This window comes from Trachurus trachurus (assembly GCF_905171665.1).
Source record: "Trachurus trachurus genome assembly, chromosome: 5".
NCBI classification, from domain to species: Eukaryota; Metazoa; Chordata; class Actinopteri; order Carangiformes; family Carangidae; genus Trachurus; species Trachurus trachurus.
The window spans coordinates 16743993-16771942 of record NC_139896.1 but is presented as its reverse complement, the minus strand read 5'-3'; the positions used below and the strand labels follow the sequence as shown (position 1 = coordinate 16771942).

At 42.4% G+C, this 27950-nt stretch overlaps 3 protein-coding genes across 3 annotated transcripts; 1 reads left to right on the top strand and 2 right to left on the bottom strand.

Moving 5' to 3' along the window:
* Window positions 1–5259: 5259 nt before the first annotated feature.
* Window positions 5260–9802, bottom strand: LOC310985840 (uncharacterized protein). Its single transcript, XM_083971501.1, has 3 exons — window positions 9244–9802; window positions 8056–8330; window positions 5260–6925 (listed from the first exon to the last, which is right to left on the bottom strand). The coding sequence occupies exons 1-3, from the start codon at window positions 9680–9682 to the stop codon at window positions 6068–6070; spliced, it is 1572 nt and encodes a 523-aa protein (XP_083827627.1). The 5' UTR covers window positions 9683–9802; the 3' UTR covers window positions 5260–6067.
* Window positions 9742–15251, bottom strand: znf831 (zinc finger protein 831; the record flags this gene model as incomplete). The annotated part of the gene is made up of 4 exons (XM_083971272.1): window positions 15125–15251; window positions 10930–13576; window positions 9983–10560; window positions 9742–9915 (listed from the first exon to the last, which is right to left on the bottom strand). Exons 2-4 carry the CDS (start codon window positions 13526–13528, stop codon window positions 9742–9744), a joined length of 3351 nt encoding a protein of 1116 aa, XP_083827398.1. The 5' UTR covers window positions 13529–13576; window positions 15125–15251.
* A 3320-nt stretch (window positions 15252–18571) lies between these two features.
* Window positions 18572–27419, top strand: cstf1 (cleavage stimulation factor, 3' pre-RNA, subunit 1). Its single transcript, XM_083972697.1, has 6 exons — window positions 18572–18613; window positions 19008–19226; window positions 19628–19905; window positions 20001–20198; window positions 20422–20812; window positions 26528–27419. Exons 2-6 carry the CDS (start codon window positions 19058–19060, stop codon window positions 26785–26787), a joined length of 1296 nt encoding a protein of 431 aa, XP_083828823.1. The 5' UTR covers window positions 18572–18613; window positions 19008–19057; the 3' UTR covers window positions 26788–27419.
* Window positions 27420–27950: the final 531 nt, after the last annotated feature.

Genomic DNA, 27950 nt, shown 5'->3' with positions numbered 1-27950 from the left:
GTTTTCTAAGGTTTTATCATTGGAAATAACAAAAATAAAATTGGCAAAATCAGGTCTTAAGATGTTCAGTTCATCTGACTCACCCTACCGGTCATCAGTCATATGAAGATCATTTTCACCACTTGAAGAAGATTTATCTAGCATTTATTTTCTCAGCCGGAGTGTTACAGTGGAACCGGATGGTATTTTGACAGAAAACACACGGGCATAATAGTGCCTGGAGTGCAGTGCTGTTTGGGTGGCAGAGGAATGTGTTGTACAAGTTACCTTGAAAAGCGCGGGATGGGATTGCATGACCTACAGTCCACATTCCACACAGATCCATAGGGAAAATGCTCTTAACCAATTCACTCAGTGTGGGTCTGCCAGACCTGCCCACCACTTGTCCATTGTTCTGTCACTCTTTGAAGTCAGTAGTTAGGAAGAGTATGGGCCTTGACCACTATCATCAGTCCTTGTTTGATCAGACAATACACTAGGCCACATTTACAGCTGCATCAGATAAAAGGACATATATGCACAAACACTGAGGCTCACTCAGACTCAACGATCACTAAACGATTTGTCATGCTGAGGCATTAAAAGTAATGTCCTGAAATATTTTTGATGTGACAGCTGTGTGAGATCTATCAACATTTCAAAGGGAGTCAGATGACTCACTGAATGAATCCTAACTCGAAGCTTGTGGTCAATGACAAAGCAGCACTATTGTTACTGATTAAAGTCTACAGTATTGCCATATATCGTATGTCAATGTTAATGAGCGATGGATTCACACAGATACATCCCCAAACATGTGTAACGTGACAGGGATCACTGGTACTGACTTTACAGAGAATTTACCCAGTTTTTGTTGATATTGTCTGAAGTATTTCAATGAAAAGTTACATGTTTTGCAATATGTAATGTTTACATTTTATGCCGTGGTTTTGTCCCTCTGTGTTTTCACAGGCATATCCGGACTAACCATGACCACCTGTCTTGCTCAGTTCTTTGCAATGGTTCTGCATTGGAAAATTGTTTCTCGTTAAAAGACAGAAAAATCAACAACATTTTAATTTCAAGGTTCTTTTTTAATTGCCTCCTCTGTCTGGACATATTGAATCAACTGTGCAATGTCATGCTGGTTGTATAGAAAGATTCATGTTTTAGGTTTGAATTTTATAGCAGTCTGTATCTTTACAGATGTCAGTAAGCTTTTCATACAGACTCATAATTTTCAATGTGGCTTTCTGCAAGGTGATAATATATTTGTAATTAGATCACTTTTTTATGTAACTTTTTATTTTCTTCTTAAAATACAAGTGATTTACTGAAATTTCCGTGATGTCCGTGAGTGAGGCTCAATTTACAACTTGTATTTACGAACTGTGGGGGGACCACAAGAGCAGAAGAATATATAAATCCTCTGCAGTAGGGTTTCAAAGTAATGACTTCTCACACATCAAAGAATTTACAATATTGTTAAAGATTGCAATTTTCTTTCATGATTACAAGAGTTTAGGTCACAGTTGAAAACACATAAATAAGGGTTTTCTCTCAAATGCAGAATAATGGTTTTACCCAGACTCTTGTAACTCTGGCTGAGTCAGATCCTGACTCCATTTATCTCAGGATGTGATGAATAAAAGTTATTTTAGCTGAACAGCAGTAGGCAGTAATCAGTCAGTATAAGGAATGAGGTGCTTGCAGCAGAAAGACTAACCATTTAGATTTCAGGCCACTTTTTTATTTATTTGTTGTCATGTTAATGAGCTTTGAGCATCATCACTGCAATAACAAAACTGCATTAAAGAGCTTCTATATCAAGTGGTATTAAAAGCAAGTTGGGAAACAGAGTTGAGTAAAGCTGGGTTTGCACTATGGTGGACAATGCTATTTGCAGTGTGCAGCTCAGGTTCTTCTAAAACGTCTTACTGTGATATGCTCTGACTCTCCAATTTTTGCAGGACTTGATTTGCCACTTTACTTGCTTGCTAGCTACAGGCAAGTGTGTTTCCATCTTCACAATTGTGGACATGTCATTTTACATATTCACAGATCTCTGTGAAGTCTTTCCTTCTTAAATGTTTAGAGGTAGGAGTAGAAGATAAACAAATTGCACTTAATTATTTCACTTGATATAAACTGTCTTGCAAATCACTGTTGGCAACATCTGTGATGAGTTATGGTAAATTATGGAGCTTAGTTGGTTGGTTCTTCAGCTCTTATTACCTACCTGGAAATGCGACTGCGTGCCACTGCTCTCTGAAAACCTCCCTAATTTATCTCCTCATGTTTTCAACTTGGTCAACTTAAGTAGCTTTGGTATGTCTACCTAGAAGGTGTGTTTTTGATTATATCCATCTGAAAAGCTACAAATAACATTAAGGTGATACTCACACTGGTGTTTAGTGAAGCCACTTAATATCCGATGCAGACTCGTTCAGTTGACAAAAAGCTCCAAATTTATATTGAAACAAATTAAAACCTGATGCTGCATGTCTTTTCTTTCATCGACATATGTCTTTAGTTAAGCTGTTTGCTTTCCACAATTCACAGAAATCTCTGGACCTTGAACTGGTTTGTCGGACAGGGTTAGAGGCGGCACCATGTAACCAAATCCAAATCACAGAAAAGCAGAAAACTTCCTCATGAAGCCCCGAAAGTACCATTAATAACCTCCTCTTGCTCTGATTTTAGGTTATTAATGTTATTATAAAATTCATATTTTCTAATTAACACCAAACTAAACCAGTTGACAGATGATGAACATGAATGTGAGCTGCGTTCACCTTGAGAGAGTTTATGACAGCTTTATGTCTCACCACATGACTTCTCCACTGTCACAGCCCAACATCAACAGTAGAAACACATCTACTGTTACTGTTGGTTTGAACAGCAGTTTTATGAACAAACAAGTCAAGACAGAACATTTCTATGCAAATTGTGCCACCTGGTATTTCCGTATACAGTAAACCTTGACTGTTTTTTCCCCCTTTCAGCAGAATATGATGTATTGTTTTTGAAGGAAAATATGATTTTTGTGAAATGTAAGTCATTTTTTGTGATTTTTCAGTGGTACAACAATTCATTTAGTTTCTGAGTGGCAGTGATTTGTTGAAAAAGAATAGCAGACTCTTTTCTTTTTTTTAACACAAGAAACAAATGGGAATTAGTTCATTTTCATCTGCATGAACTGACATCCGACTGTTTAAGTGTGAACTGGCACAACGCTGTAGCTGGAGCACCTCTTTGCCTTGGGCCAACAATCTACAGCTTAAACCAATTCACTTTGGATTCTGGGACAATTTGGGAAAAATTCAGCCACTGTTCAGAAAAAAGAGGCAAAGTGTTTTTGTTAGCTCTGATTCAGGTGCCTGACTGACTTTGTTTCCATAGAAACAACAACCAAAGCTCATCACCTCCCTGGACAAAAAAAATAAACAAAAACTAGAATTTCCACATTGTGGTTGTTTCTTTTACTGACCAGCTAAGTTTCAGGGGGGGTCCCAACCTGTCTCAGTGTCTCAGTAAGGCCAAAAACATGTTTTGTGAAGCCTCTGGCTTTTCCCCTACAGTAGGCTACTGTATATTCACAAGAGCGTCGGAGTGACCTTGAACTTTGGCTTTTGACCCCCAAAATCTACTCATTTCATCCTTGGATCTGAGTGAACGTGTGTTCCAAATATTAGGCAAAGCAAGTTTATTTGTATAGCCCCTTTTTTTTACACACACTTTGTCTCAAAGGGCTTTACACAGCATCATAACAACATCCTCCAGCCCTTTGACTCTCGCATCGAAGAGGAAAAACTCCCCAGAAAAGCCGGGGAAAAATGGGAGAAACCTCAGGTTGAGTGACAGAAGAGGGATCCCTCACCCAGGACGCGCAGACGTGCAATAGATGTTGTCTACAGACAAGAAAACGGTTTCCAACATGGAATATGGAAAAACATGGAAATGACACCCAGGCCAAAGGATAAAGTACAACAGATAAACAACAATTCAAAAAAAATGTGCAAGAGGAGAGGAGAGGGCACCATGTAACCTGATGTGTCGCCCAGCAGTCTAAACCTGTAGCAGCATAAAATAGTTCAGAGCAACCTGAGCCAGCCCTAACTTAAAGCTCTGTCATACAGGAAGGTTTTAAGCCTAGACTTAAATGTAGATAGAGTGCCTGCCTCTCTGACCCATGGAGAGAGCTGGCTCCACAGTAAAGGAGCCCGATAGCTGAAGGCTCTACCTCCCAGTCTGTTTTTAGAGATACTGGGAATCACTAACAGACCTGCGTTCTGGGAGTGAAGTGCTGAGTCTAGCAGGACAATGGGGAATGATGAGGATTCAGAAAGGATGGAGCTTTGCCATTAAGATCCTTATAAGTCAGCAGAAGGATTTTGAAATCTATTTTATTTCCTACTGGAAGCCAGTGGAGTGAGGCCCGAATAGGAGAGATGTGCTATCTTTACTCACTCCTGTCAATACTCTCGCTGCAGCATTCTGGACCAACTGGAGACACTTTGGAGAGTTTTTCGGACATCCTGACAAGAGAGAGGTGATAAATACATGGGCAGTTAAATTCACAGCATAGAGAGGATATTCCTTAATCCTAGTGACATGCTGTATGTGGGAGTTGAAGGAAAGATCCTGGTCAAAAATGACTCCAAGGTTCCTCACTATTGTATTCGAGTCCAAGGTGACGCCATCCAAAGTAGCAATCTGACTAGAAAATGTGTTCCTGCAGATGTTTAGGTCCACACACATAACCTACCGTTTTATCTGGATATAGTAAGAAATCAGAGGACATCCAGGACTTGTTGTCTTTCAAACAGCCATGCAGATTGATGAGGTGGCTTCTATCATCTGGTTTTATTGATAAGTAGAGGTGTGTATCATCAGTATAACAGTGGAAATTGATGCAGTGCTTCTGAATTACATCCCCTAATGGAAGAATGTAAAGAATGAAGAGTATCGGACTTAATACAGAACCCCATGGTAATTATTCACATTAACAAATTGAAACCTGTCAGAAAGATATCACTCAAACTCAAAAGTCTATTAGATATAATTCCCATGAGCATGGGATGGACAGGCAGCCTGAAAGCCTGGAGAACAGACCCACACAGTCAGACAAGTAAAATGATTGTGCACAGTTTATTGTGCCTCTTCATTGTTAAAATAGTTGAAAAACACAACATGATGTGCCATAAATTTGAGATGAATTCATGTTTGGTCAATTTTGCTTACAAACACAATCTGTAACAAGAATATAAAATTAGAACATGAAAAGGAAAACCCTTAAAATATTTATGACCATGATGAATCAGCTCGTAACTGTTAAACAGCTGCATGTTTGTGCCTTTGGCTGTCCTCTGTGTCAAACAGCAATATAACCAAAACAAACACGCCTTAACAGATTTACTGCAGATAAAGCTCATTCAGCACTACTGCTCACATACACCTGTCAAGACCGAAACATTTATGACCACTAACGGGCTGAGGACTGACAAGCAATTTAGTGTGAGCTGTAACAGTGGATTTATGTACAAAAATGTTCACATCCACCCACTTCCTGTTCCTGTAAGCTGTTTCAGTGCTGGAGTGCTTTATCATACCTGCTGACTCATTACAAAACCCAGACTTGGAGAGGGGTCATGCCCCTCAAGTCAGTGCCTGGCTGATCAAATTTGGCCACAGAGATTAATTTGATGGGTATTTGGCAACATGTGTGTGTGATTCACACACACAGGTGTTGTCAGGAACGAGTAAGATAGTGTTCAAGGCTGCAATTTACGAGCGAGAGTGTGTGGGAAGGCAGACACAAATTATGGCAAATAATGTGTGTGTGTAAGCATGAGTGAGCAGAGTGGAAGTCACATAACATTTCTTGGGGGTAGAAGTAATCTCATTGGTTTTGGTATTACATTATTTGGTATTATAAATAATGGATTTGAAATGTTAATTTTCAGTGTATCTATTTGTAATTTACCCACTGAATCAACTCAGCCACTGATATTATTTCTGCCCCCAGAGTAAAAGTCTACAGCAAATCAAAAACTTAAAATGACAGCTGTGTATGTTCATGTTTCTCTTAAAGCTCAATGATGAGCTTTCCTTCATCGTCACTACTGCTGGTCTCTTCTGTGTAGTCCTGGCAGCTTTGCACAGGCTTCACTTCACTGGTCAGACACTCGACTGGCTGGCAGCCGTGCAGCTGAGGAGCCAGGAAGAGAGGCTGGTACTTGTTGGTAATGTCAGGTCTCCCAGCGTCGCTGCTGTGCATTGTGGAGTCACTTGGTGTCTGATCTGTGGTTTCCTGCTCAGGTTCTTGGTGTGTAAAGGGCTTCAATTGCAGCCCAGTGTTGTTATCCAGCGTGTTGTGGGTGAAGCCCATCCATCCAGGTGTAGCTCTACCGCCCTGAGGAGAATGAGAAACCTGGCACTCGTGTGTGCTGGATGAAGTTTTGACATCAGGTGGTAAGAGATTTTGGCTTTTGTGACTTTCCAGTATCGACCTGACGGCTGTACTGCTGTTACCTGCAGGTGTATTACTTAGCTGAGCGCTGGGGGTGTGCTTTTGGTCCTGGGGTGAAAATGTCGGATGCTGAGGGCCGGACTCTGTTAATTGGACATGAGTTTTTGTAAGTTGACCGGAACTTGGTTCACACATGAACTGAGTTTGTTGGTCATGGGTAATGCTGCCACTTTCCCATTGTTGCTGTGAGAAATAAAAGTTGTTCATTTCCAGTGAGGGTTGTGGAGAGCTGAAAATGTTAATCTGGCTGCTCCGGGATGGTAAACTAACATTATCTGATGAGCTGGGCGCCATCTGAGAGACGTGTGGGGGGTACTCAGACATTCCTGGGTGTGCCTGGGAAAGATGCTGAAGATGCTGCTCAGATATCCAAGAATTTTTAAAGGAATCCCCCTTGACCCCTCTGACTTCTCCCTGTTAATAAAAGAAGAGTATTAACGTCAGAGTCACTCTCATTCCTCCACTTTCCATTAGCCTCCCACATTGCACAGATACAAAGTCTAATGTGTTCATATGATCCCTAAGAGGAAACATATCAAAATCAAATCAGTGGAGCATCCAGCCATTACAACTGCTCACAACACATCTTGAGGGTTGAAATCCCGTGGAAGACTTCATCAGTGCAACAAGTGATGGTGTTGTTTTAATGATTGTGACATAGTTTCTTTCATTGTGTTATGCCTTTTGGGTAAAATGTTAATATCCAGAGAGACTTCAAAACACATACATATATAGATATACATACACTGGTATCTACACATTTCAGCCTTTTCTTTGTATTATTACAAACGTTTATATCTCTCCGTGCTGATGACAGTCAGAGCTGGAGGTAAATTGTTGTTAGTTGTCCATACTTCCACCCCATTTTTGCAAAATGCAATATCTCAGTAGCACCTTGAGGGAATATCATTCCATTGTAATGTTCACTTGGACTCAAGGGTGAACTATTTTGGTGGTCAAAGATGGTCAAAACACTTCGAGGCCAACTCAAAACTTAACCCAGCAATTGCAATTCCCTCATTAAAAAGATTTCACTTCAACAAGGCTTCACAACTCACTTTGTGAACTCACTGTAACCTTTGACCTTTTATCACCAACTCTAATGAGTACAATCAATCTAAATATTTCTGAATGGGATGGAGTTGTGGCTTTAGGGAAGTTTAATGAAAATGAAATCAATGAAAACTATTTATGAGTGTCTAGGGAGGCTGTTGGCATATGATGTTGATCCAGGCACCTTTTCCACTAAATTCTTTCTGCGTGTAATTATATGCTTTTCTACATTTGTAGCTCAGTCAGAGAGGCTGCAGCCAACTTCTCTTGGTTTGGATCTGAAAGCTCAGTTCAGTTGAACCTTCTGGTTCCTCACTAACAATGAGAAAATAAGCAGGAGGGAGGGGGAAACTCCCACATTAACATCTCCAGGCTGTGCTTGGTCTGACTTTGTCCAGGTTGAACTTAGAGGTCCAGTTGCAATTCAACACCAAAACATTAATAAGTAATTACATACTGTAATAAGCATGTGAACTGTGAGTTGGACTCACCTCTGGCTTTGTTAAGTCTGGTAAAACTGTATATCTAGGGTTAGAGTCGGTGTTGCCCCACTGTCTTGGCACATGGTCTGTCTTGATTCCTCCATTCTTATCTTTCATCATCAACTCTCCAACACTCTGTCCATCCACTCTTTGGTGTTTCGTCCCTCCAGGTTCTTGGCTCTGCAGCAGCATCCAGCCTGGGCTGCTGGACTGCCCAGGGCTTCCTCTGTATCCCCGTCTCTGTGGCTCCGTCTTAGCTGAACATCCCACCGGGGAGGCTCCCTCTGTAAGCCCAAAGGGAAGAAAAGGAGATGAAAAGCTGATGTTTTGTGCTGTGATGGGATCACCTGTCTCTCTGAAGGCTCGGGGCGGTGGAAAAATAGTGAAATCCATGTGGGCCTCAAGATTATTTTATGTGCCCAAAATGAGATTATTTTTGCAAACTGCCATTTGATTATTTTTTGTCTGAAACAATTCCTGATAAGGCTTTTACGTAATGTATTTCCAAAAGTCCTCTCACATCACTTGTGAGTAATGGCGATGCTGTGGTACTGACAAGGTTACATCTGCAGTACATGTGATAATTTACTGCCATCTTGTGGTTAAAATTGGTTACTGCCTTTAAATTAGTTAGAAACTTTTCAATTAAGGGGAATTAAGTTCACAATTACATTCATTGTTGTGTTATCTATATTCTCAAACTACACTCGTCAGGAAACTAATCAATAAGTAACAATGAGGTTATAGACCCTTCGAGGCTCATTTTGATGCTGTTCTGTACTTACAAGGCCCACAGTAACACAAACTGTAAACAGTGAACCTTGGGCTTTAGGCGGTGCTGTGGGTCTGTGGCCTTGGTAATGGTAATTAAGAGTGAGGCATGTTTAGGGGTTTTGCTTTCACTCTCATGATCATCCTCAACAGTGAAACATACACCCAGCTGCAGAGAAGTCACGTGATTGACTTTGCCACTTAGGAAAAAACATCTCTGGTTGCCAGGTCTGCTCTGTGTCATTTCCTTAAAATGGGGAACTGTAACTACAGTCCACAACAATATAGATATGATTACAATCAAACACCTTTAAATATAGAGTCAAATCAATACACATAACATCACACATACTACACTTTCTCCTTTGGGTCCTTTACAGTATGAATGTGAATGTAATAAGAATAATTTAGCTATGTCAGTTATACCTGCAGATGAGCTCTGGGTGTTTGTAAGCACAGCTGGGATGTCTTTGGGTCTTTCCATCTGGATGTGAGAGGACACCGTGGTAACCTGATCTTGTTGTTTTTCTGAGTGGGCTGAGCTGATTACATCCTGTGATTCACAGAGAGTCGTTTTCTGTAATGGACCAGAGTTGTCCCAAGGTCTCACCCTGTCACAGTCCCTGTTTTCATGTTTTGATGAATTCACTGAGTCTGGTGATGTAGGTTGGGGAGGATCATAGACAGATTCTTGTAGGTTTAACTGTCCAGGAGCTTTGCATTTGTCAATGGAGGCTGGAGAAACTGGCCCAGAGCGTTCATCAGCACATTCACCACCGGAGGCCTTACTGAACAGAGGGGGGCAGGTCTCCACACTTTCTACCACGCTGGTTTTATAAGCAGAGGCTTCACCTTTAACTGTCATTACCTGAAGTTTTTGTTGGCTTTCTTTGGTCACTAATTCACATCTTGTGCTATTCTGATTTACTGCATTGGGGAAAAGGGAGGTCTCACTGAGCTTGTGTTGGCCGGAAAGTGTTTGTAAGACCGGTCCACCTTGGCTCGCTCTACTGTCCGGCAGAAGCTGCTCCTCAGCACAGTGGTTGGGGGAGAGGGCACGTTCCTCTTCTGAAGTCTGGACGCTCTCTGACTGTACACCTACAAGTGAAGCAGCAGTTGACATAACATCGCCTGCAGAGCTCAGAGACTCTGCGGCCGTGTTTACATGACTGTATTTGTGTGGGCGTAGCGTCAAGCCTGGAGCTTCAGGAGGCTTAGATTCAGCTGATGCTGTAGCCTGACTGGAATTACTGTGTTCAGTCATGTGGATATTTGGCTGTTCCTTCCCAGAGTGGACAGGCAATAGAGGTTTGATGCACTCCATGTTAGGCGTGCATAAAGATTCTCTTTGGTCCAACTCCTTTTGATGTCCTGGCTGTTGATGGTCCCGTCCCTCGTTGCTACTTTCCGTGGCGACAGAGCTTAAAGCTTTATTCTGGATCACTTCTGGAGCCAGTGCTTCCGTGTCGTGCCTCTGCGGGAGGCTGCTACCTGTTTGCCGTTCGATCTGCGGTTCAATGAGGGCCAGCTGCTCGTCAGATATGATCTGAAGGCAGATCTGGAGGTCCGCTGTGTGAACATGAAACACATTCTGAGCAGCCGGTTGCACCTGTTGGAAGGGTACGATGTGACAAGGGACATTTGGGGTGTTTGTGCCAACATATACTCTATTTACAGGGTTCAACTGGTCTGATGCTGGCAAAAGTTGTGAATTTGACAGGGGAGGGATTGTGTTAAATTGTCCTTGTGAGTTAGATGTAATGGCAGAAGCAGAAGTCCGATTTCTTGCTGTGGTTAGGGTTGGTACAGCAGGGAAGTTTGTAACCGCAGGTGCAACAGGTTGGGGTAACTGCATGTGCGCTGGGCCTGCAGCAGATTTTAAGGGCTGTATCAAGGTGCTGCATAATCCTGCTCGATAATCGTGCAGGCAGGTCGTGGTTAGTGTGGTTTCTGCAAATTTCCTGTGCACAATCGGCAGACTAGATCTCGCATTTTCACTCAATCTTGATGTTTCGGCTTGACAAAGGGTTGTGGCAGTGCAAGACAAGGGAGGATGGGCTTGTGTGAAATTTATATCAGCAGTTTGCATCGGTGAGCGGGTGACAGGATCACCGCACGCCCTTTCAGAAGTTGTGATCGAGGGTGAGGTTTGCGCAGCTTGAGATGACAGGGCAGAGGTGAAAGTGCAGCCGTCGCTTCCTGTTGGTTTCTCCAAAACATCCGGGGAGGTATTTGAATCAGGTTCTGCAGCATTAGGTAACTTGAGCTGGTACTTGGGCAGAAAGCTTGTCTTGGCAGCACAGGGGGTGGAAGCTGCTGGCAGGGCAGTAACAGACGGTGCATTTGCATTGATTATACATGGCATGAAGAGAGCGCTTTTGAACTGAGTATGTTTTTGATTTTGTTGCACGTTGATATAACTGAGATTTGTATCTTGCTGAGGCGCACTGCCAGTGACCGTGGGAGGGGGATGAGTCAGTGTGTTTGGGTTGGGCTCCATCTCCACCGGGCAAATTATTTTGTCATCAGTTCTCTGCTTTTTCCTATCCGAGGGAACATGGGCTCCACAGAGCTGAGAGGTGGAAAGGGTGCGATTTTCCTCATTAATCAATCTCCCTGCCTCTGTGCTGTCTGTTTTGTGGCTAACCACTGATCCAATTGAAGGTGAGAAATTTCTCCTGAGGGGAGCCTTGAGAGAGCTCAATGATGAATGTGTCTGACTTGCTCCTAGATTAAAATCCACCGTAGAGACAAGAGGTAGCTTGGCAGGAGGGCAGCCAGCATGGCAAACCGTCACACTGCTGCTTGTGATGTTCACTGCTCCTGCTGTTGTGACTGTCTCCTTTTGAACTGTGGATAACCTTTTTTGTGGACCCTGAACAGCCACATGCTCTTGGCTGACACATTTCTTGCCTTTGATAACACTGTTATCAACACCTTTCTCTGCTTTGTAGAGCTTCTTGAACGTCCCACCGCCGTACATGTACCACTTGTTGTAGGCAAATTTCTGTGTTTTCTTCCTCCGGAACTTTCTGTTGCTTGGCTCTCCGCAAATGTCACTGCCGTCCCCGTCCAAACTGAGACTGCTGGTGGTGCATGCCTCCTCCACAGATGAATTCATGAAGAGACCGTCTGTTGCGTGGTTGCAGTCTACAGCTGTCTGCCGGACTAGTGGCCGGTGGGTGGATGACTGCTGGCTCACAGGCTTGATAGCGAAACCTGTTGGATTGATCTGCCCAGAACTTCCCCTGCGAATGAGTGTTACATAATCGCTCTGATAGGAGGAGGTTGGGCTGCTCTTCTCAGGCTGCAGAAGGGTAACGCTGAAGGGGAGGGAGTGGCTGCGGGTTAGGGGGGCATGGTCCACGCTGGTGGAGCCCTGAGTGGGCACAGAGCTGTAAAGTCCAGGCTTCCTGTTTCTCTGTGACCCAAAGTCCGGAGTCTTACCGATCCTCATGTCAAAGTGAAAGGAGTCCTTGTACGTATATGGCATGGGGAGGTCGATGCTCCCCTGCTTTGACAGAACTGTCTTCCGTGGCCTTACGTTCTCCAGCTGTTTGTCCTCCACAACAGCTGTATTCTCAGAAATCAGCTTAGATATTCGCTCCTCTAACGACTTCTGCTCCTGTTCTCTTGTATCTTTGGGCTCCAGTGCACCATGGCCTGTTTCTGAAGGTGTGTGTGACGTGTTGGTGGTTTCTTCAAGATGCTCTTTGTTGGATTCAGTAAGGGAGTCCATACTGTGGTCAGGTAAAACGCTGCCAGGGCTCGGGTAGTGGTCGCTACTCTCACTGAAGCCGGAGTCCGTGCTCTCGTGGCTCTGTGACTTCCCTCTGGATACTGAGCTCTCCCACTGCTTAGAGAACAGAGTGGCCTCCTGCCTCTGGAGGGGAAGATGTCGCGCAATCAAAGGTTTTTTCTTCTCCATCCTCACTTTTTCTTCTTCTTGTGTTACCTTTGCACTTTCATTTGGATCTGTCTTATGACCTGCAGGGGTCGACTCATTCTGTTCACCGACAGACCCTTGTGTCTTCACGGAGTAAACATTAGTAGTAATCTCGGCAGCAGACAGGGTGGTATCCTTCTCCATGCTGCCTGACTCCTCACTGCGCTCATCCAGAGACAAACTGGAGTTGTGTGTCTCTCTAGAGCTGGACATACTATCCATGCTGCCCAGACTGCTCTGCTCTGACTCTGACGAGAGGCGGGCATGAGCTTGAGTACGTTTATGTTTGTAGAGGTTGCTCTGAGTCTTAAAAGAAACTCCACAAGTGACGCAGGGGTAAGGCCGCTCCCCTGTATGGCAGCGAAGATGCTTCTCCAACACGCTGGGCTTCATGCAATCCCGTCCACAGTGAGGACACACGTGCTTTCCTGCTGATTTGGGTCTGGTTGGAGGAGCAGCGGCAGCAGCAGCAGCAGTAGCAGTAGCCAGATTCAGTCCTGGTGTAGTTTGCAGCCCCCCAGCAATGTGGAGCGTCACAAAGGGGAGCATCTCCTTGGAGTAGAGTGGCGGCATGGCCAGCTGGAGAGTGGCCGGTTCCTGAGCAGCTGCAGGAAGCTGCGTGTAAGGCTGCGCCGGTAGAGCAGGCATTGTGTGGATGTAAACAGCCGTGAGCGGGGCCTGCACGTCCATCCTTTTCTCCGTCTGTGCTGCAACAGAACTGATGTGCACCGGAGCACTCGCCAATCCTGGCTTGCCAGTCTCCATGGTAACACTGCTGCTGTCGTGATGTACCAGTGCCAGGTCTCTAATTACCTGTAAGATAAGAACAGTTTGCATTAGCCCTCTGCTTTGCCTTAGATCAAAAGGGGGCAGAGCAGGGATGTATGCCGGCCTTAGTTTAAAAGTGGATAATGAGCATATTTTATTGCACCAGTGGAACAAGGAGATGAGCACGGCAATTAATAAATGTACTGAGGAAGTTAATGATGACAAATGTGCAGTTCCCCCCTCGGACAGATGGCTAATAAAGCAATTAATCCTGTGTGGATTTTTGCATGGTGATAAAGCACAGGGAGGTGTGTTTTGCAATCACGTCCACAATTCCAACTCATCAAAACAAAACACATCTAGATCTGAGTGACAGTTCAGAGATGTGTCTGAACGTCCATGGTTACAAGGAGTAGAGAAGAATAGATGCTTTTGAATGATGGAGGTGCAAGAACAGGCTACAATGTACTGGAGGCAGGCAGTGTGGAAGTGCATGAGAGGGAAAACATGTAGAGAAATGTACAGTAGAGAGAAGCTGAGGGTGATGTGGGAGTGTGAGTCACATCAGCAGAGTGAGAGTGAGATCAGATTCTCATACAGTACATCAGAGGTTTTATCTCCCCATATGAAATGTGTCTGCTGACATTAGCTGCTGCCTCTGCCACCAGTCTGCACCAGTTCAGCACACATACCCCTTGATTTCCACAGTAGTACGTGGCGGCTTTGTCTCATGACAGATTATCGTATTTGTGTAGTAATCTAATCAAAGCGTAAAGCCACCTACATGAAAACAGCTTCATATGAGTACAAGGCAAATTTCATTTCCTGTTGCTGCTTCTACATGTATGATTTTGCATAATTCACCCACAGACCTACAGCTGGCAGGGCACACTCTTTTGTTAGCTGTACAGCATGCAAACGCCCACGTTGGTTACTTTCTGTGCAGTGATAACATGGAAAGTTTGATTCTGTTCATATACAAATGAGTTCTCTATGAGAGGAAGTGCCATGTGAGGGTTTAATTTTTTTTTTAAAAACACCATGAACTCGGATCTACCCTGTGCTTTCACTTCCTTACTGCAATGTCAATCGTGCAATACTGTTGCACATGCTGGGACTCCATGCAGAAATTTAACCTTTAAATTATTAAGGCCGGTGTTTTCTTCAACAAGCACTTGTAGTCAGTTTGAAACTCTGTGTGTGTGTGTGTGTGTGTGTGTGTGTGTCCTTTAAAAAGAGGTCAAACTGCACTGAAAAAAACAGCCTCTGCCTGAAGTAAGAACAAACATTAGCAAATATGACTAGCGACAAAATGTAAACAAAAAGGAACACTTTCCAAATTTCCAGACACCATGAGACATAACAAGTTTTTGCTCTGTCTCATCTCCTTTATGTATATTATTGTTCAATCTTATCAACAACTGTTTTTAGGCACGTTTGAAAAGAGGAAATATCTGACAGTGTGTGTTGCCATGACACAGAGTAGGTAATAATAACATTACAAAAAAGAAAACACATGACAAAACTAGGCCAAAAGTCAGCAATTAACAAAAACAGAAACTGTAAAAGAAAATGAAAAACCAAGTCTCTTACCGTCTTGTTTTACTCTTCCATCAGTAACGATGATCCAGCTCAGAGAGTCGTCCACCCTGAACAGACCCATCTCCTGTCTGTGTACCTGCTCCTTTCCGTCTGTCCTGTCATCCAGGCTCTGTGGTCCTTCTCCAATCTGATTTGCTCCCGCAGCTCTTTGACATGAACAGTTTCTTGTCAGAAGGAAGCGGAACAAATGCAAATGAGAGAGAAGATGCACTATGAAAGTGGTGAGGCAGAGAGCGAGGGAGAGAGAGAGAGAGAAGAGAGAGAGAGAGAGGGGCTGGCTGGGTGGCTTGAGGGGAGGTGTGGCTGTCAAACAAAGACTTCCGGAGGACAAGTTGAAAACATTAGATTTCACCAAGAGATCAGCAGGAGTTGAAAAAACACAGAGGCCCCGGCGCGCAGATGGAAGCATCTAAAACTAGTACACGTTGTTGTGCAGAGTTTAAAGTGGCTGGTGCAGTGACAGAGGTGAGCTTATACCTTCAACAGCCACAGCCTGGTTTAGTACCGACTTTACCGTCAACAGTGTGAGGCAGTGCCTGACTTCTGGCTCACTTAAATAATCGCAACCCTCACCTACCCATTTCCTCCCACTTACTATCTTTCATACACCCACACAGATGAGGGAGCAACAAATGTTGATGTGGTGGCTTGGCTTCAAGTGCACTGTTCTCACTCTCTCAGAGAACAAATGGATGTGTTGTGAGTGGCTGGAATGAATTTCCCACGTCCAATCCACAGGCCTCATTACAGTATGGATCATTTTGCAAGGATAGACCAGTTCGCACATGCTTTTAGTTTAACATTTGCCTTTAAAAAAAAAAAGATTTTTCAACACCTTATATGAATTTGTGTTTTGTTGGTGCCTTTGCTGATGAGTAAAACTATTGATTTTTGAAACAGAATACAACCTCCTGATGTGCCGTTTGAGAACCAAAAATCTGAACATGAGTGAATGTAACACATGATGAAAATCTAATTTGGCCCCATACAGCTCATTGGTTTTTATACTAACTAGCATCATAGATACATTATGTGAAGGGACACATACTTTTTTACATACACAATTGTGAGGTCATTATGAACCTTTGTGGACAACTCAATATAACAATAACCTGTGAGAGTGGTGCCCTGTTAACTGTAGATGGCTTCTTACAAGTTGTGGGCATAACTAGCCGACAATGATACTATGATACTGTTAATCAGTTTTTACATCAGCAGTCTTTTTGAATGATATTTTTGGCCACCTGGCAAATTTACAAGTCCAATTTTCACTTGTATTTTAGTTCTTTAATCTCCTCATAAGAATATCTGCCACCTCAGCTATTTTTTCATTATAAGAGCGTGGATCAGCTGAAACAGTCATGTTACCGACTGTAAAACCCAAACAGAGTGAACGGAAAGAACCTAAATTGCTTCACAGAAGTAAGTGAAACTGCAAGCGATTTCAATCTTACACTGGACCATTTGATCCACTGACGCAACTCTAAGTTGTTTTGTTTGTTTTTCCATGTAAATAAATGAACAACTTTAAAAAACATTTCCAGTCCACTCCTGCTTGTTCTAAGTGAGCCTTTCAGAGCTCTGATTTTTTGAACAATATGTAATGGTGTGGGATCAACCATGCAATTATCGGATGGCATCTGCTGAAAGAAAACAAATAGTTTTTTTATATGATTTCTCTGCTACAGACTCTCACTGGTCTCCAAGGCAACTGCAGGCTGGTCTGCCGAGTGCATGGTTTGTGTTGACATGGTAACAAGACACCTCCTACCACGCATGTTTTCTACCATCTTTACATAGCTCACAGTCCTGCAGGGTGGAAGCAGAGTTCAGGGCATGTTTTTACAGACTGAGTGAAGTTAAACGTTCATATGTTGATATTTTTACTGTGTTAGTCGATTCACTATCAGATACAACACTAGGTCTAATTTTAAAGCTGACAATCAACAAAGACAAAGACTTTAGACAATGTCTTCTCCATTGTGATCTCCCAGATGATGAACCTCAACGTTATTCAAGTTACTTAATTGGTTTGTTGCTTAGTTTTGTCGTATCCAAACGGGTGCAACTGCACATGTGACAGTTGGATTGTCAAAGACAGGTTGAGCTGCACCACAAATCACGGCATGAGCTCAGGTGCTCCAAATTCTCTACATATAATGTAAAAGCTAATGTCATCATGCAAGAACTACAACTAAAATACATCTTCAAACACTTGAGACATAAAATGGTTCCTCACCTCTCACAGACAGACTCCTTCTCTGAGGACTATGAAGTTATCTGCCTCTTCACACTGCAATTTTAACTTATGGCTCGAGACTGAAGATGCCTGGGGGAAATATCCAGCTTATTTCATAAGTGTCTGAATGAGACCCTCGCTGAATTCTTGTGCATGAAATGAAAAATGACAGATGTATCATTTTAATAGGCTCGTCTCTCTAACAGGCTATGCTACCGTTGTCCATCTGCATGTATTACACTACATTTCTGTCTTTTTGGCCACTTTGCAGGAAGTGACAACTGAGAGAATGTGTGTGGGTGGGTGCTGAATTGCTAGAGGCCTATATTCACTTACATGTTTGGTTATGCCTTTTCATTGGCTAAAGAATAGCAATCTCATGCCCCACTTTTGTCTTGAGCAGCACTACCAATCACACCACTATAGGCTACTACCAGACGCCAAGCACAGTGCATTTACTATGAACCATATGACCTGTTTTAGCCTACTCTATAACACATTCTAAGCTGCTGTCAGTAAAAGGCATTTTTAAGTTTTAACCTATGGTTTTAACACATCGTCTACTCTTGTTTTGTTATCTAAGCTTAGATTAAAACCTGGAAGACAGTTTTTCTTCTCCTCATGTCTTTGTCCTTATGCTGTATTTGTGCACCCTCTACTGGGTTACAAGTGTATGCCCACATAACAGTCCTTCATATTGATTTGATTTTTTTCTTTTAAATAGAAAAGGGGCAGATTTGGAGAACTAATACAACTTGTAAATATTTTTATTCTGGTTTTTACCACCAGAAAGAAAGAAAGAAAGTCTAGCTCTACACTTATAACAGACTGTCATTTTACAGCACAGACGAATTTTTTCTTCTTCTCTAGGACACAAATAGGCCTACCACAACACTGATATAATTCCTTCGTAGCCTATTTGCTATCTTTAATGACATCAGGACGAATGGATTAAAGACAAAACTAAAACTATAATAATATTTGACGTAGTTTTGTCTTGATTTTTGGTTACAATTTACTGTGTAGGATGCATCATCATTTCCTCGTTAATCTAACAACCGTATAACGACCATGGATCTATTATAAGACCTAAACATGAAAATTCAGTTTACCACCAGGCAACTTCCTCCTGCAAAGAGCTTTATGCTTTCTGTTATGACGTATGACGTATGACGTAAATTACGTAACGTAAGCGTAACGCACGTTTTTGTCTAGGAGCGCCATTGGAACTTTGGAGAGAGGTAGAAATTTTAATGTTGATAAAGAAAACAAACTGAAACATTTCCCCCTCAGCCGTCAAGTAACACTTGATGTTTTTGCAGAGAGCACGCGTTCAACCAGTTCCGGGTTTTTACCTGCGTTTAACTTGTCGTTGTTTTTGCTCTGTCTCAACTGTAGCAACGAAGCTAGCGCTGTTAGCAACGCTGCTAAGCCCAAGTTCCATTCATTTGCTGCAGCTGGTTCATAATGTCACTAACGTTACGGTCAAAGCTAACGGTGTGTTTCTGAGTTTATGTGAATGATGCGGAATTTACTCTTGCTACTGTCTACGCCGTGAGAAACTTTGAATAACGTAACGGAAATATACACACGTAATACTATTGGCTGTTGACATTGTGGTGTCTTCTGTTGCAGCAGCCAAGTGGTCAGTTTCGACGGTCCGGTTCTGGTCACATTGACCCAACATGTATCGTCCCAAGCCAACCCTGAAGGACCGACAGCACCTGTACAGGCTCATCATCAGCCAGCTGCTGTACGATGGATACACCAACATCGCTAACAATCTCATCAGCGAGGTCAAACCACAGAGCGTGGTGTCTCCGTCTGAGCAACTGATGCAGCTGGCAAAGATAGGTAAGTGCTGGTTTCTCTCCATGGCTGCATGTTTGCACGTGTGTGGGTGTCTTTAAAGCTTGGGTAGGCAGGATTTGTTGTTTTTTTTTTTTAAAGGAAATTGTGTTTTCCCATTCAGCTATCAGTAAGGGAAGGTCTGTGTGTTTGGGGCGATCACAGTGTTTCTCTATGTCTCTGTATGCAGCAGCCTGAAAAGCCTACAGCTCCCTGTATCTTTGAACAATCAAATCTATCCAGACCAGAATAGATTTGATTGGTCAAAATATACAAAAAGTAATAATAATAACTGTATTTGTATCTGTTTAGCCTAGGTAGTAGTAAGTATCTTTGAACAATCAAATCTATTCTGGTCTGGGGTTTCCTGATCAGGCCCTGAGTGTGCATTTTCCTAACTCTTCCAGGGATGGAGAATGACGACAGTGCAGTCCAGTATGCCATCGGGCGCTCGGATACAGTGGCACCTGGCATTGGTATTGATCTGGAATTTGATGCTGATGTCCAAACCATGTCTCCGGAGGCGTCAGAATACGAGACCTGCTATGTCACATCCCACAAGGGCCCGTGTCGTGTCGCCACATACAGCCGCGATGGCCAGCTGATCGCCACTGGCTCGGCTGATGCCTCCATCAAGATCCTAGATACAGAGCGCATGCTGGCCAAGAGCGCCATGCCCATTGAGGTGAGGAAAGCTGGAGAATACAAGAACAGTTACAGAAGATGCTTTGAAATCACTGCTCATGTTTACATTTACCTTTCTGTTTCTGTACATGTCAGGTGATGATGAACGAGACGGCGCAGCAAAACATGGAGAATCACCCTGTGATCCGGACGCTGTACGACCACGTTGATGAAGTCACCTGTCTTGCCTTTCATCCGACTGAACAGATTCTAGCCTCTGGCTCAAGAGATTACACCCTCAAACTGTTTGACTACTCAAAGCCCTCTGCAAAACGAGCGTTTAAATATATACAGGTTAGAATTTGTTATCATATTGTGATTAATGTAGAGATGCCTTGTTTAATAGGAGATACTGAGCAAATAATAATAATAATAATAATAATAATAATAGCAAATAATAAATAATAGCAATCTGAAACTCCTCAAGCAAAAAAAATGAATTAGTCAATTTAAACACATTTCTTTGCTTTTGCTAGATTTATGTCTTGGTCTAATCCCATCATCTTTTTCCCTGTAGGAGGCAGAAATGTTGCGTTCAATCTCCTTCCACCCATCTGGTGACTTCCTGCTGGTAGGAACGCAGCACCCGACCCTCCGCCTCTATGATGTCAACACCTTCCAGTGCTTTGTGTCCTGCAACCCGTTGGACCAGCACACAGATACCATTAGTGGTGTCAGCTACAATCCCTCGGCCAACAGCTACGTCACCTGCAGCAAAGACGGCAATATCAAACTGTGGGATGGCGTCTCTAACCGCTGTGTGACCACCTTCGAGAAGGCCCACGATGGAGCGGAGGTCTGCTCGGCCGTCTTCTCCAAGAACTCCAAATACATCCTGTCCAGTGGAAAAGACTCCGTGGTGAAACTGTGGGAGATCTCAACAGGCCGGACACTGGTCAAGTACACAGGTAAGCATGACTCGCAAAACAAACCAAAACATATATTTTAAACTTGCACCATAATGTGATGGGGGGGGCAAAAACGTTGTGGAACTGTGGTGGAAAATTCATATAGTTATGAGTCAGTAAATGTAGGAACAGTGTTTATGATAAAAACCATTACATATTTATTACATGGCCAGAAACTTTTATTTTGATAGATTACTATAGATATCTAATCGCTACGACACAAACATAACCTAAGTAATGTGTTGATACAAGTGATTTGGTTAATATGTAAAAGCCTTATTAATAATGTGAGGCATACATTTATCTTTAGACCTCAAATCTTTTGCTAAACTTTATAATTTATTTTACCAATTTCTATTGTCTTGAGCAAACCTCACTAAACTGACAGTGGTACCCTAATTGATTAGCTGATTTTCAATACATGATCAATACATAGCATTCGATCACCGGCCTGTGGTTAATACTCTTGTGCCTGCGACTGAGAAGAGGCACCGTGTGCTCTGTATTGTCGTCCTGCTTCCCTCCTTGTGCACAACAAGCCACCAAAACCAACCAACATGGTGAGTGTGGAACTTACACAGAGAGTATGAAGCTGACATAATGTCGCCACCTGCAGCTCTTTGTCAGTTTGTTTTTGTGCTACTCTGTTGAATGAAGTAAAGGCTTGTTGTTGACTGAGTAAGTCTGGTTACACTGGCGCCAGTTGGCAGTCTCAGTTACATAGCTGTTATGAAGCTAAGCAGACTGACCAACCACTCAACCGGCTGCTATAACCAAAACCCGAAATGATCAGCCGTGGATCAACAGATTTCTATGAGATCATCTTACTCTTAATCTTACTGAATTTGAAGTTGATGTTGATGTTGTTCATAAGCCTGTCAAGACTGTATGAGAAAGAGTTGCTTTTTTAAACAACAGTTCAACACACATGATTTGGATAGTAAGGTGAGATTGAAAAAAGATAATTATTTTGCTAGAATATTCTGTATTGATGTTTGTTACCCTAAATTCAAATATCATGGAGGTCAGCAGTCTTCCCCAAGTGTAGCTCCTGCAGAGACCATTTAAAGGCTCAGTTAATTAGCTGATTAGAGTGTGACACCATTAGGTTACAATAGTGAACTTTTTCACAATATTATACTATTTTGAAGCCATAATCATTACAATTATAAGAAATAAAGACATGAAATATTTAAGTCTGTGTGTAATTAATCAATATAGTATATATGATTCACTATTGTAATTGAACTTATGAAATAAATTAGCTTTTTGATGATATTCTAATTTATTGAGATGCTCCTGTATAATATACAGTGTTAAAGACCAGTTTGAACAGAAATAAAATTAACAGCATTAATTTTATTAATCAGTTTCATTTTTCTATTCTAATGAGACATACCAACACTGACGCAGGAATGTAGCATTTTCCCCAACAGAAAATTTCAAACATTACATAATAACAGTAGCACTGACCATAGGAGCAGGAATATGTTGCAGTTTATGCTGTTTTCAGGAAGAGCTGTGTTTCCGCCTACTGTGTGAATACTGTTACAGCTTTTTTCTCAGTATGTGGTGAAAAACTCAGTGATGTCATGTTTGGTCAGTTTTCTCATAATAATATTGCAAGAAAAACGGAAGCAGCCACGTCGTCACGTCTCGTTACTATGGTGAGAGTGATGAAACTGTTGCCTTGTGTAATCTCCTGCAATGTTTCATTGTTTGTAGAATTTCTCAAGAAGTATTGATCAGGTTTCAAACTGTTAACACAGAGACTGGTTAGTTTTGACTTGTGTTGTATTGGAGCTGATAGTTGCTCAGGTACACCATATAGTAATAGTTGACAATAACTAACCATTTATTAAATGAGTGACACATTTCTGTTGTGTTAACATTGGACTCCAGCATATTGACAAAAATGTACAAAAAAGTTTAAAAAAAACAAAAAAAAAAACACTTTATATAGCAATAACTGTATTTGTTTCTGTTTAACCCCAATAGTAAGTAGTAGTAATCTCCAGAGGTCTCATTTATAAAACTGTGCGTGGGATCGTTACTAAAAGTGTACGTACGCCCAAAAGCCAAGGTTTGCGTGCGCCAGTAAATATTCAGACTTATAAAACCCTGCGTACGCACACTTGCAAGCAAACTTCCCTTTATAAATCACTGAGTTCCTACAATTGTGCGCAGCTGAATCCGCTTCACGTTCCGCCCTGTACACGCCCTGTTTTAACCGTAGATGGTCAATGCAAACCACCACATGAATGCGATCTGCATGTCAATGAGCCTGACGTGCTCTTGTTCTGTCGGTGTTGTGAATTAGTTGCAGGTGTGAAAGTGACAACGTGACGTGTTGCTGCAGCTGTTAACGGCGTCAGCGGCTCAGAGCGCACGCGGTGTTGTTTTGTTGCGCTGCCCTCTCTAATGCTGGACCCGGTTCGGCACATAGTTACAACAATGACAACAGTTCTAATCTGAAACAAGTTATTAACCATTCATCATGGTCTCCCTCTCCCTCCTTTCTCCAGAGGTGCCGTGGTGCAGAATTACGCACGGGGCTCACCGCTGTATTATTTACAGTAATTAGACTGATCGATACAACTTTGAATAATTAGCGGAATCAGTTACATTCTGAGGAATGATCAAACATGACACTTCTCTTGATAACAAGAAAACAGAATGTAACAATTGTGGGAACGATTACTGGATTTTTTTCTCCAGGGTTTGAGATTGAATTGACTCTCGATCATATGTTCACACAGTATCACAGGAACATATAGTTATTTACACCATGTATTTATCCCATGCAGCCGCGCCTCCTCTCCTCCTCCTGCGCTCTGGGAGTGGACAATATGACGGAGAGACGGTGGTGATTAAATATAGAGAAGGAATTTTGATTTTGAATTTTAAGTTAGATTCTAAGAAGATGTTTCTGAAACACCAGTCCGATGCAAAATAAGGGCGCTGTTTAATTAAATCACCGTGGCAACATGGATCTAACGCATACGGGTTGAAATTAAATGTGTGACGGCCGATAATAAAAACATAATCGTTCTTCTCAATCATCATTTCCTGAGTCTGACTTCAGTTCACCACCACACCGTCTGTGTCGCCAATTCCCCTTTTCCTCCAAACCATGCGTACGCATGGCTCAGAGTTTGCTTAGAGCTGCGCACATTCTCCCGTCAAGTTAGTTTTTTATAGATCACAACCTTGGCGTGAAAAGTCACGTACGCCACTTTCAGCCCCGTTTTGTGCGTACGCAACGGTTATAAATGAGACCCCAGGCCTCTTAGATAAGCACCTCCTGTCTCCTCTGGTAGCACAGTCTTAAAGAAGAACTATGCAAGATATACCTTATGCTACATTTTTACATTAATTAAACATCCTTGGAGTAATTGTGATGGTTAAATAAATTACTTGTAACTTGTTACAGGAAGAATCGAAGCTCTCTGCCTTCCACCTAGTGTCTCTGGGCCGAAAACCAACCTCACAAGATCAGAGCTTCCGACCCGTTGTCCGAGCTCTTGATGTGGCAGCGGCGCAACAAAAACGTGCCCTGGAACCCATAATCTCTTGTTTATGACTGATAAAACTACACAAATACACACATTTTAACGCGTATACGATATATAAGGTTATCCACCGCTCCATGGATTGCTTTCGCGTCGGCTTTGTTGAAACCAAATGTACATGGCCGGGAGGGGGGTTAGCAAAACAGCGGAAAAGCGACCGGACTTACATAGCTCTCCTTTAAAACTGTGTGAAAGTGGGGAGTCTTGTCTTCACTTGAGATCACGACTGAGGTGTTGAAGTCTGTTGTCTCACTGTCATAGATAAGAGACAACATCGTGTGGCTTCTGCCGGGTTAACTGAGAGCTTGGTGTTAACGACAACCAAGATAGCACATGATAACTCCTGAATATGCTGGATGGGACGCAGCCCAGTTTACAGTTCACTGTCCGGGCTGCAGAACCCTTTAACCCTGTCCACCTGAACCGCTGAAATGTGATCCAGAGGGTCAGAATAGAACTTGGAGCCCTTTTAATACCAGGCACCAAAAATAACAGGATGTGGTAACCTGATCATATTTTATTTATATTTTTGCAAGTATTTCCCTGTCTGCTTAGGTCTATTATTTATAGACATCAGTGGACACTTGATTCACTGATCAGCAGCTATTTTCTTGGACATGTGGGGGGCTTTTTACATTCAGTGTGGTCTTTGATCCAGTGAAATTTGTCAAGACGGATCTCAGGGTAAAGATACAACTTAAATTCTGTCCTGTTCCATGTTTTTTCTTTTTCTTTTTTGTCCACACCCCAGGTCTATGATGCAGCAAGTTGTTCACATACTTGTGAAAATTAGTGTGTGTGAATCAGAGTGAGACAAATTGCACAGGTTTGCTAAATGTCACTTCTGTTCCTGAAAATCTTTGTTATTTTAACCAACAGGTCATATCTGCACTTTTTGACATTAATTCCACGAGTAACTCTATATAAATTGAACACACTATTGACTTTTTAAAGGCTAATGAACCGTATAGTTTTTAGCCAGGAACTTAAAGTATTTGGGTCAACTAGCTTGTTAAAAATAAGATGTCAAATTTTGTGACTTACTGCTTTTGTTGTGTTGTGTTATGTGTATTTCATCAGTTATAGATAAATATAGGTATCATATCTGACGCAGCAGGTGCTTTTTTACATTCATCTGGAAAAACCCAGAGTGGAAATCATTGAATAAAAAGTTAACACTGTGGTGGAAAAGAGAGTGTTAGTTTTAACAAAGGCAGAATACAACTAAGTGCAATGGAAACGGTCATGGCTAGTAAGTCATATACCTGAAACATGTGCTGCAGAGTTGCTTTTCTTGCACTGTTTGTACTAATGCGTGGTGCGTATGTTTAAGAATTGACTGATCCCACTCTGTTCTTAGACTATGGATCTGCAAACACTTAAACTCATTTAACTGTTGGTATATGCGACCCTGTTCCTCTTGACTCAACCTTGAAGCCCACTACACTTCCCTTTGGCACCATGTCCTGTTGGCACTGCTGTTTACATAGTCGTACACTTCACAGGCAGTGAAACACCGCGCAACGCTCTGCTGCAACACACTTCTCTGCTTCGTGTAGCCTGTCACACATGACGGCCACCAGACGTACACAATCTTTGTGTACTGACCTTGTGATGCTTGTCGGATACCAAACTGTCGGAAACCAGCAGCGCCTTATGTAACTCCCAGTTCGCCCACCTTCACATACAGTATTTCTGTCCATAATGACATTTTAACATTGGTGTAGTGGATGAAATGGAAAAATCATTCTCAAAAATATCAATGAATTTCTCCATCATTCATCGATTTTTTTTTTTTTTTTGAAAATCATTTCATGACCCTAAAAATAATCCTGGGGGTGGCACTTCCTTTTTTGTTTCCGAGCAATGCCGTGTTTCTGTTAAGCGTTAATGCAAACAAGCCACAATAACTAAGAATCAATGGCTTTGGAAATCATTATCAATCAGTTTATCAATAATAAACATTGTTTAAGTAGCATTTTTCTTCACAGTTAGTAGTTAAATAAAACTAGTAAAAAAGAGGAGTTCAAGCGTAGGACAGCATAAAGAGTAACATGTTCTAATGTAGAGAGACAATAATAGGACTGGAACAATAAAATAAAACACAGTAGTGAGTAGTGACACGCTCTGTCTGCTGTTACAGGTGCGGGGTTGAGCGGCCGTCAGATGCATCGCACTCAGGGTGTGTTCAACCACACGGAGGACTATGTGCTGCTGCCGGACGAGCGCACCATCAGCCTGTGCTGCTGGGACTCGCGCACGGCAGAGAGGAAAAACCTGCTGTCTCTGGGACACAACAACATCGTCCGCTGCATCGTCCACTCACCCACTAATCCCGGCTTCATGACCTGCAGCGACGACTTCAGGGCCCGATTCTGGTACCGCCGCACCACCACAGACTGAGGAAAATCCTGGTTCCATGTTTTCTCAACGGCTCTCCCTCCCTGCGGCAACTTTTGCGTATTTCATCTGAAACAGTGCAGTCGAATTTGTGGAGTTTGTCAATAAACCATCTTAAAATAGTCACAATTTTCCAAGTCTGACTCAACATACGTCAGGTTTCTGTATGTACATGGACAGGTTTTACATGAAGTAATGCTATAATAAAAAACTGTAGACTTATGAACTTCACATCGGCTTCAGATGGACTTTAAAATAGATTTTTGCACAGAATCAGGAGCAGCTGTCGTCCCCAATGACTTCAGCTGAAATGCTCCTCTGATACCAGCAGGGAGAGGATGGATGGTTCCAGCAAGTGAAACCTGTTCAAATGTCTGTACGGAGACTTGGCTGTTGTTTTAAGTCGGACTTGAAAAATGAATGGAAAACTATTTTTGGACTACCACACTTTCCTTTTGAAACCACCTTTCGTCTGATTGAATTTTCAAACTCCTTTAACTGCCTTGAAACTTCATGTGCAACACTCAAATCCCAAATTTTTCAGTTTTATTTCATAGTTGACTGCAGAGTCGGGTTGTCGTCTTTTTTCCACTTTTATACATCGTCACTGTCCTTTGTTGTAACTCAGATTTTTATTAAACTATTAAAACAAGCAAAGTCTCTTCCAGAAATTTGATGTTGAAAAATGACACACACAAATGACATAGCTAACCACAAAGTAATATCCTGTGATAGATCTGCAGGGAGCTTAAATACCACAACATACACTCCACTGCTTGAAGCATTGTATGCATTTAGCTACTGTGTTACTTGTTTCTGTGTTTTAACTAAATTCTGAAATCCCAATCTGCGGGATTCATTTATTGTCTTTAACACGTTTTTTGTCATGATCTGAAAGGGAGAAAAACGGATCAAAAACAAATCGCAGCCCCTGATTTTCCGACTTGACTTTCCTGCATCCTCCAGCTGGAAGTTCACCCTGTCCCATCAACCCCCCCCCCCCCCCCCCTCTGCATTCCCCAACCCCCAAGCAAACTCTCCCAGACGCCGCTGTCTGTGTTGCCCAGACAACAACGAGGAAACCCGCAAGAATTCATTCTTCAAACTTCCCCCTCTTTCTCCGTCTCTCTCTACCTCCTGAACCTTCTTTATAAATGTGTCATGTG

Excerpts from the sequence above, each read along its gene's own strand:
- LOC310985840 (XM_083971501.1), bottom strand. The coding sequence starts at position 9,682 with ATGACAGTTAAAGGTGAAGCCTCTGCTTATAAAACCAGCGTGGTAGAA. Across the intron at positions 8,331-9,243 it reads CACCCAGAGCTCATCTGCAG|AGGGAGCCTCCCCGGTGGGA; the intron begins GTATAACTGACA and ends TTGGGCTTACAG. Across the intron at positions 6,926-8,055 it reads CAGACTTAACAAAGCCAGAG|GGAGAAGTCAGAGGGGTCAA; the intron begins GTGAGTCCAACT and ends TTTTATTAACAG.
- cstf1 (XM_083972697.1), top strand. The coding sequence starts at position 19,058 with ATGTATCGTCCCAAGCCAACCCTGAAGGACCGACAGCACCTGTACAGG. Across the intron at positions 19,227-19,627 it reads GATGCAGCTGGCAAAGATAG|GGATGGAGAATGACGACAGT; the intron begins GTAAGTGCTGGT and ends TAACTCTTCCAG. Across the intron at positions 20,813-26,527 it reads GACACTGGTCAAGTACACAG|GTGCGGGGTTGAGCGGCCGT; the intron begins GTAAGCATGACT and ends CTGCTGTTACAG.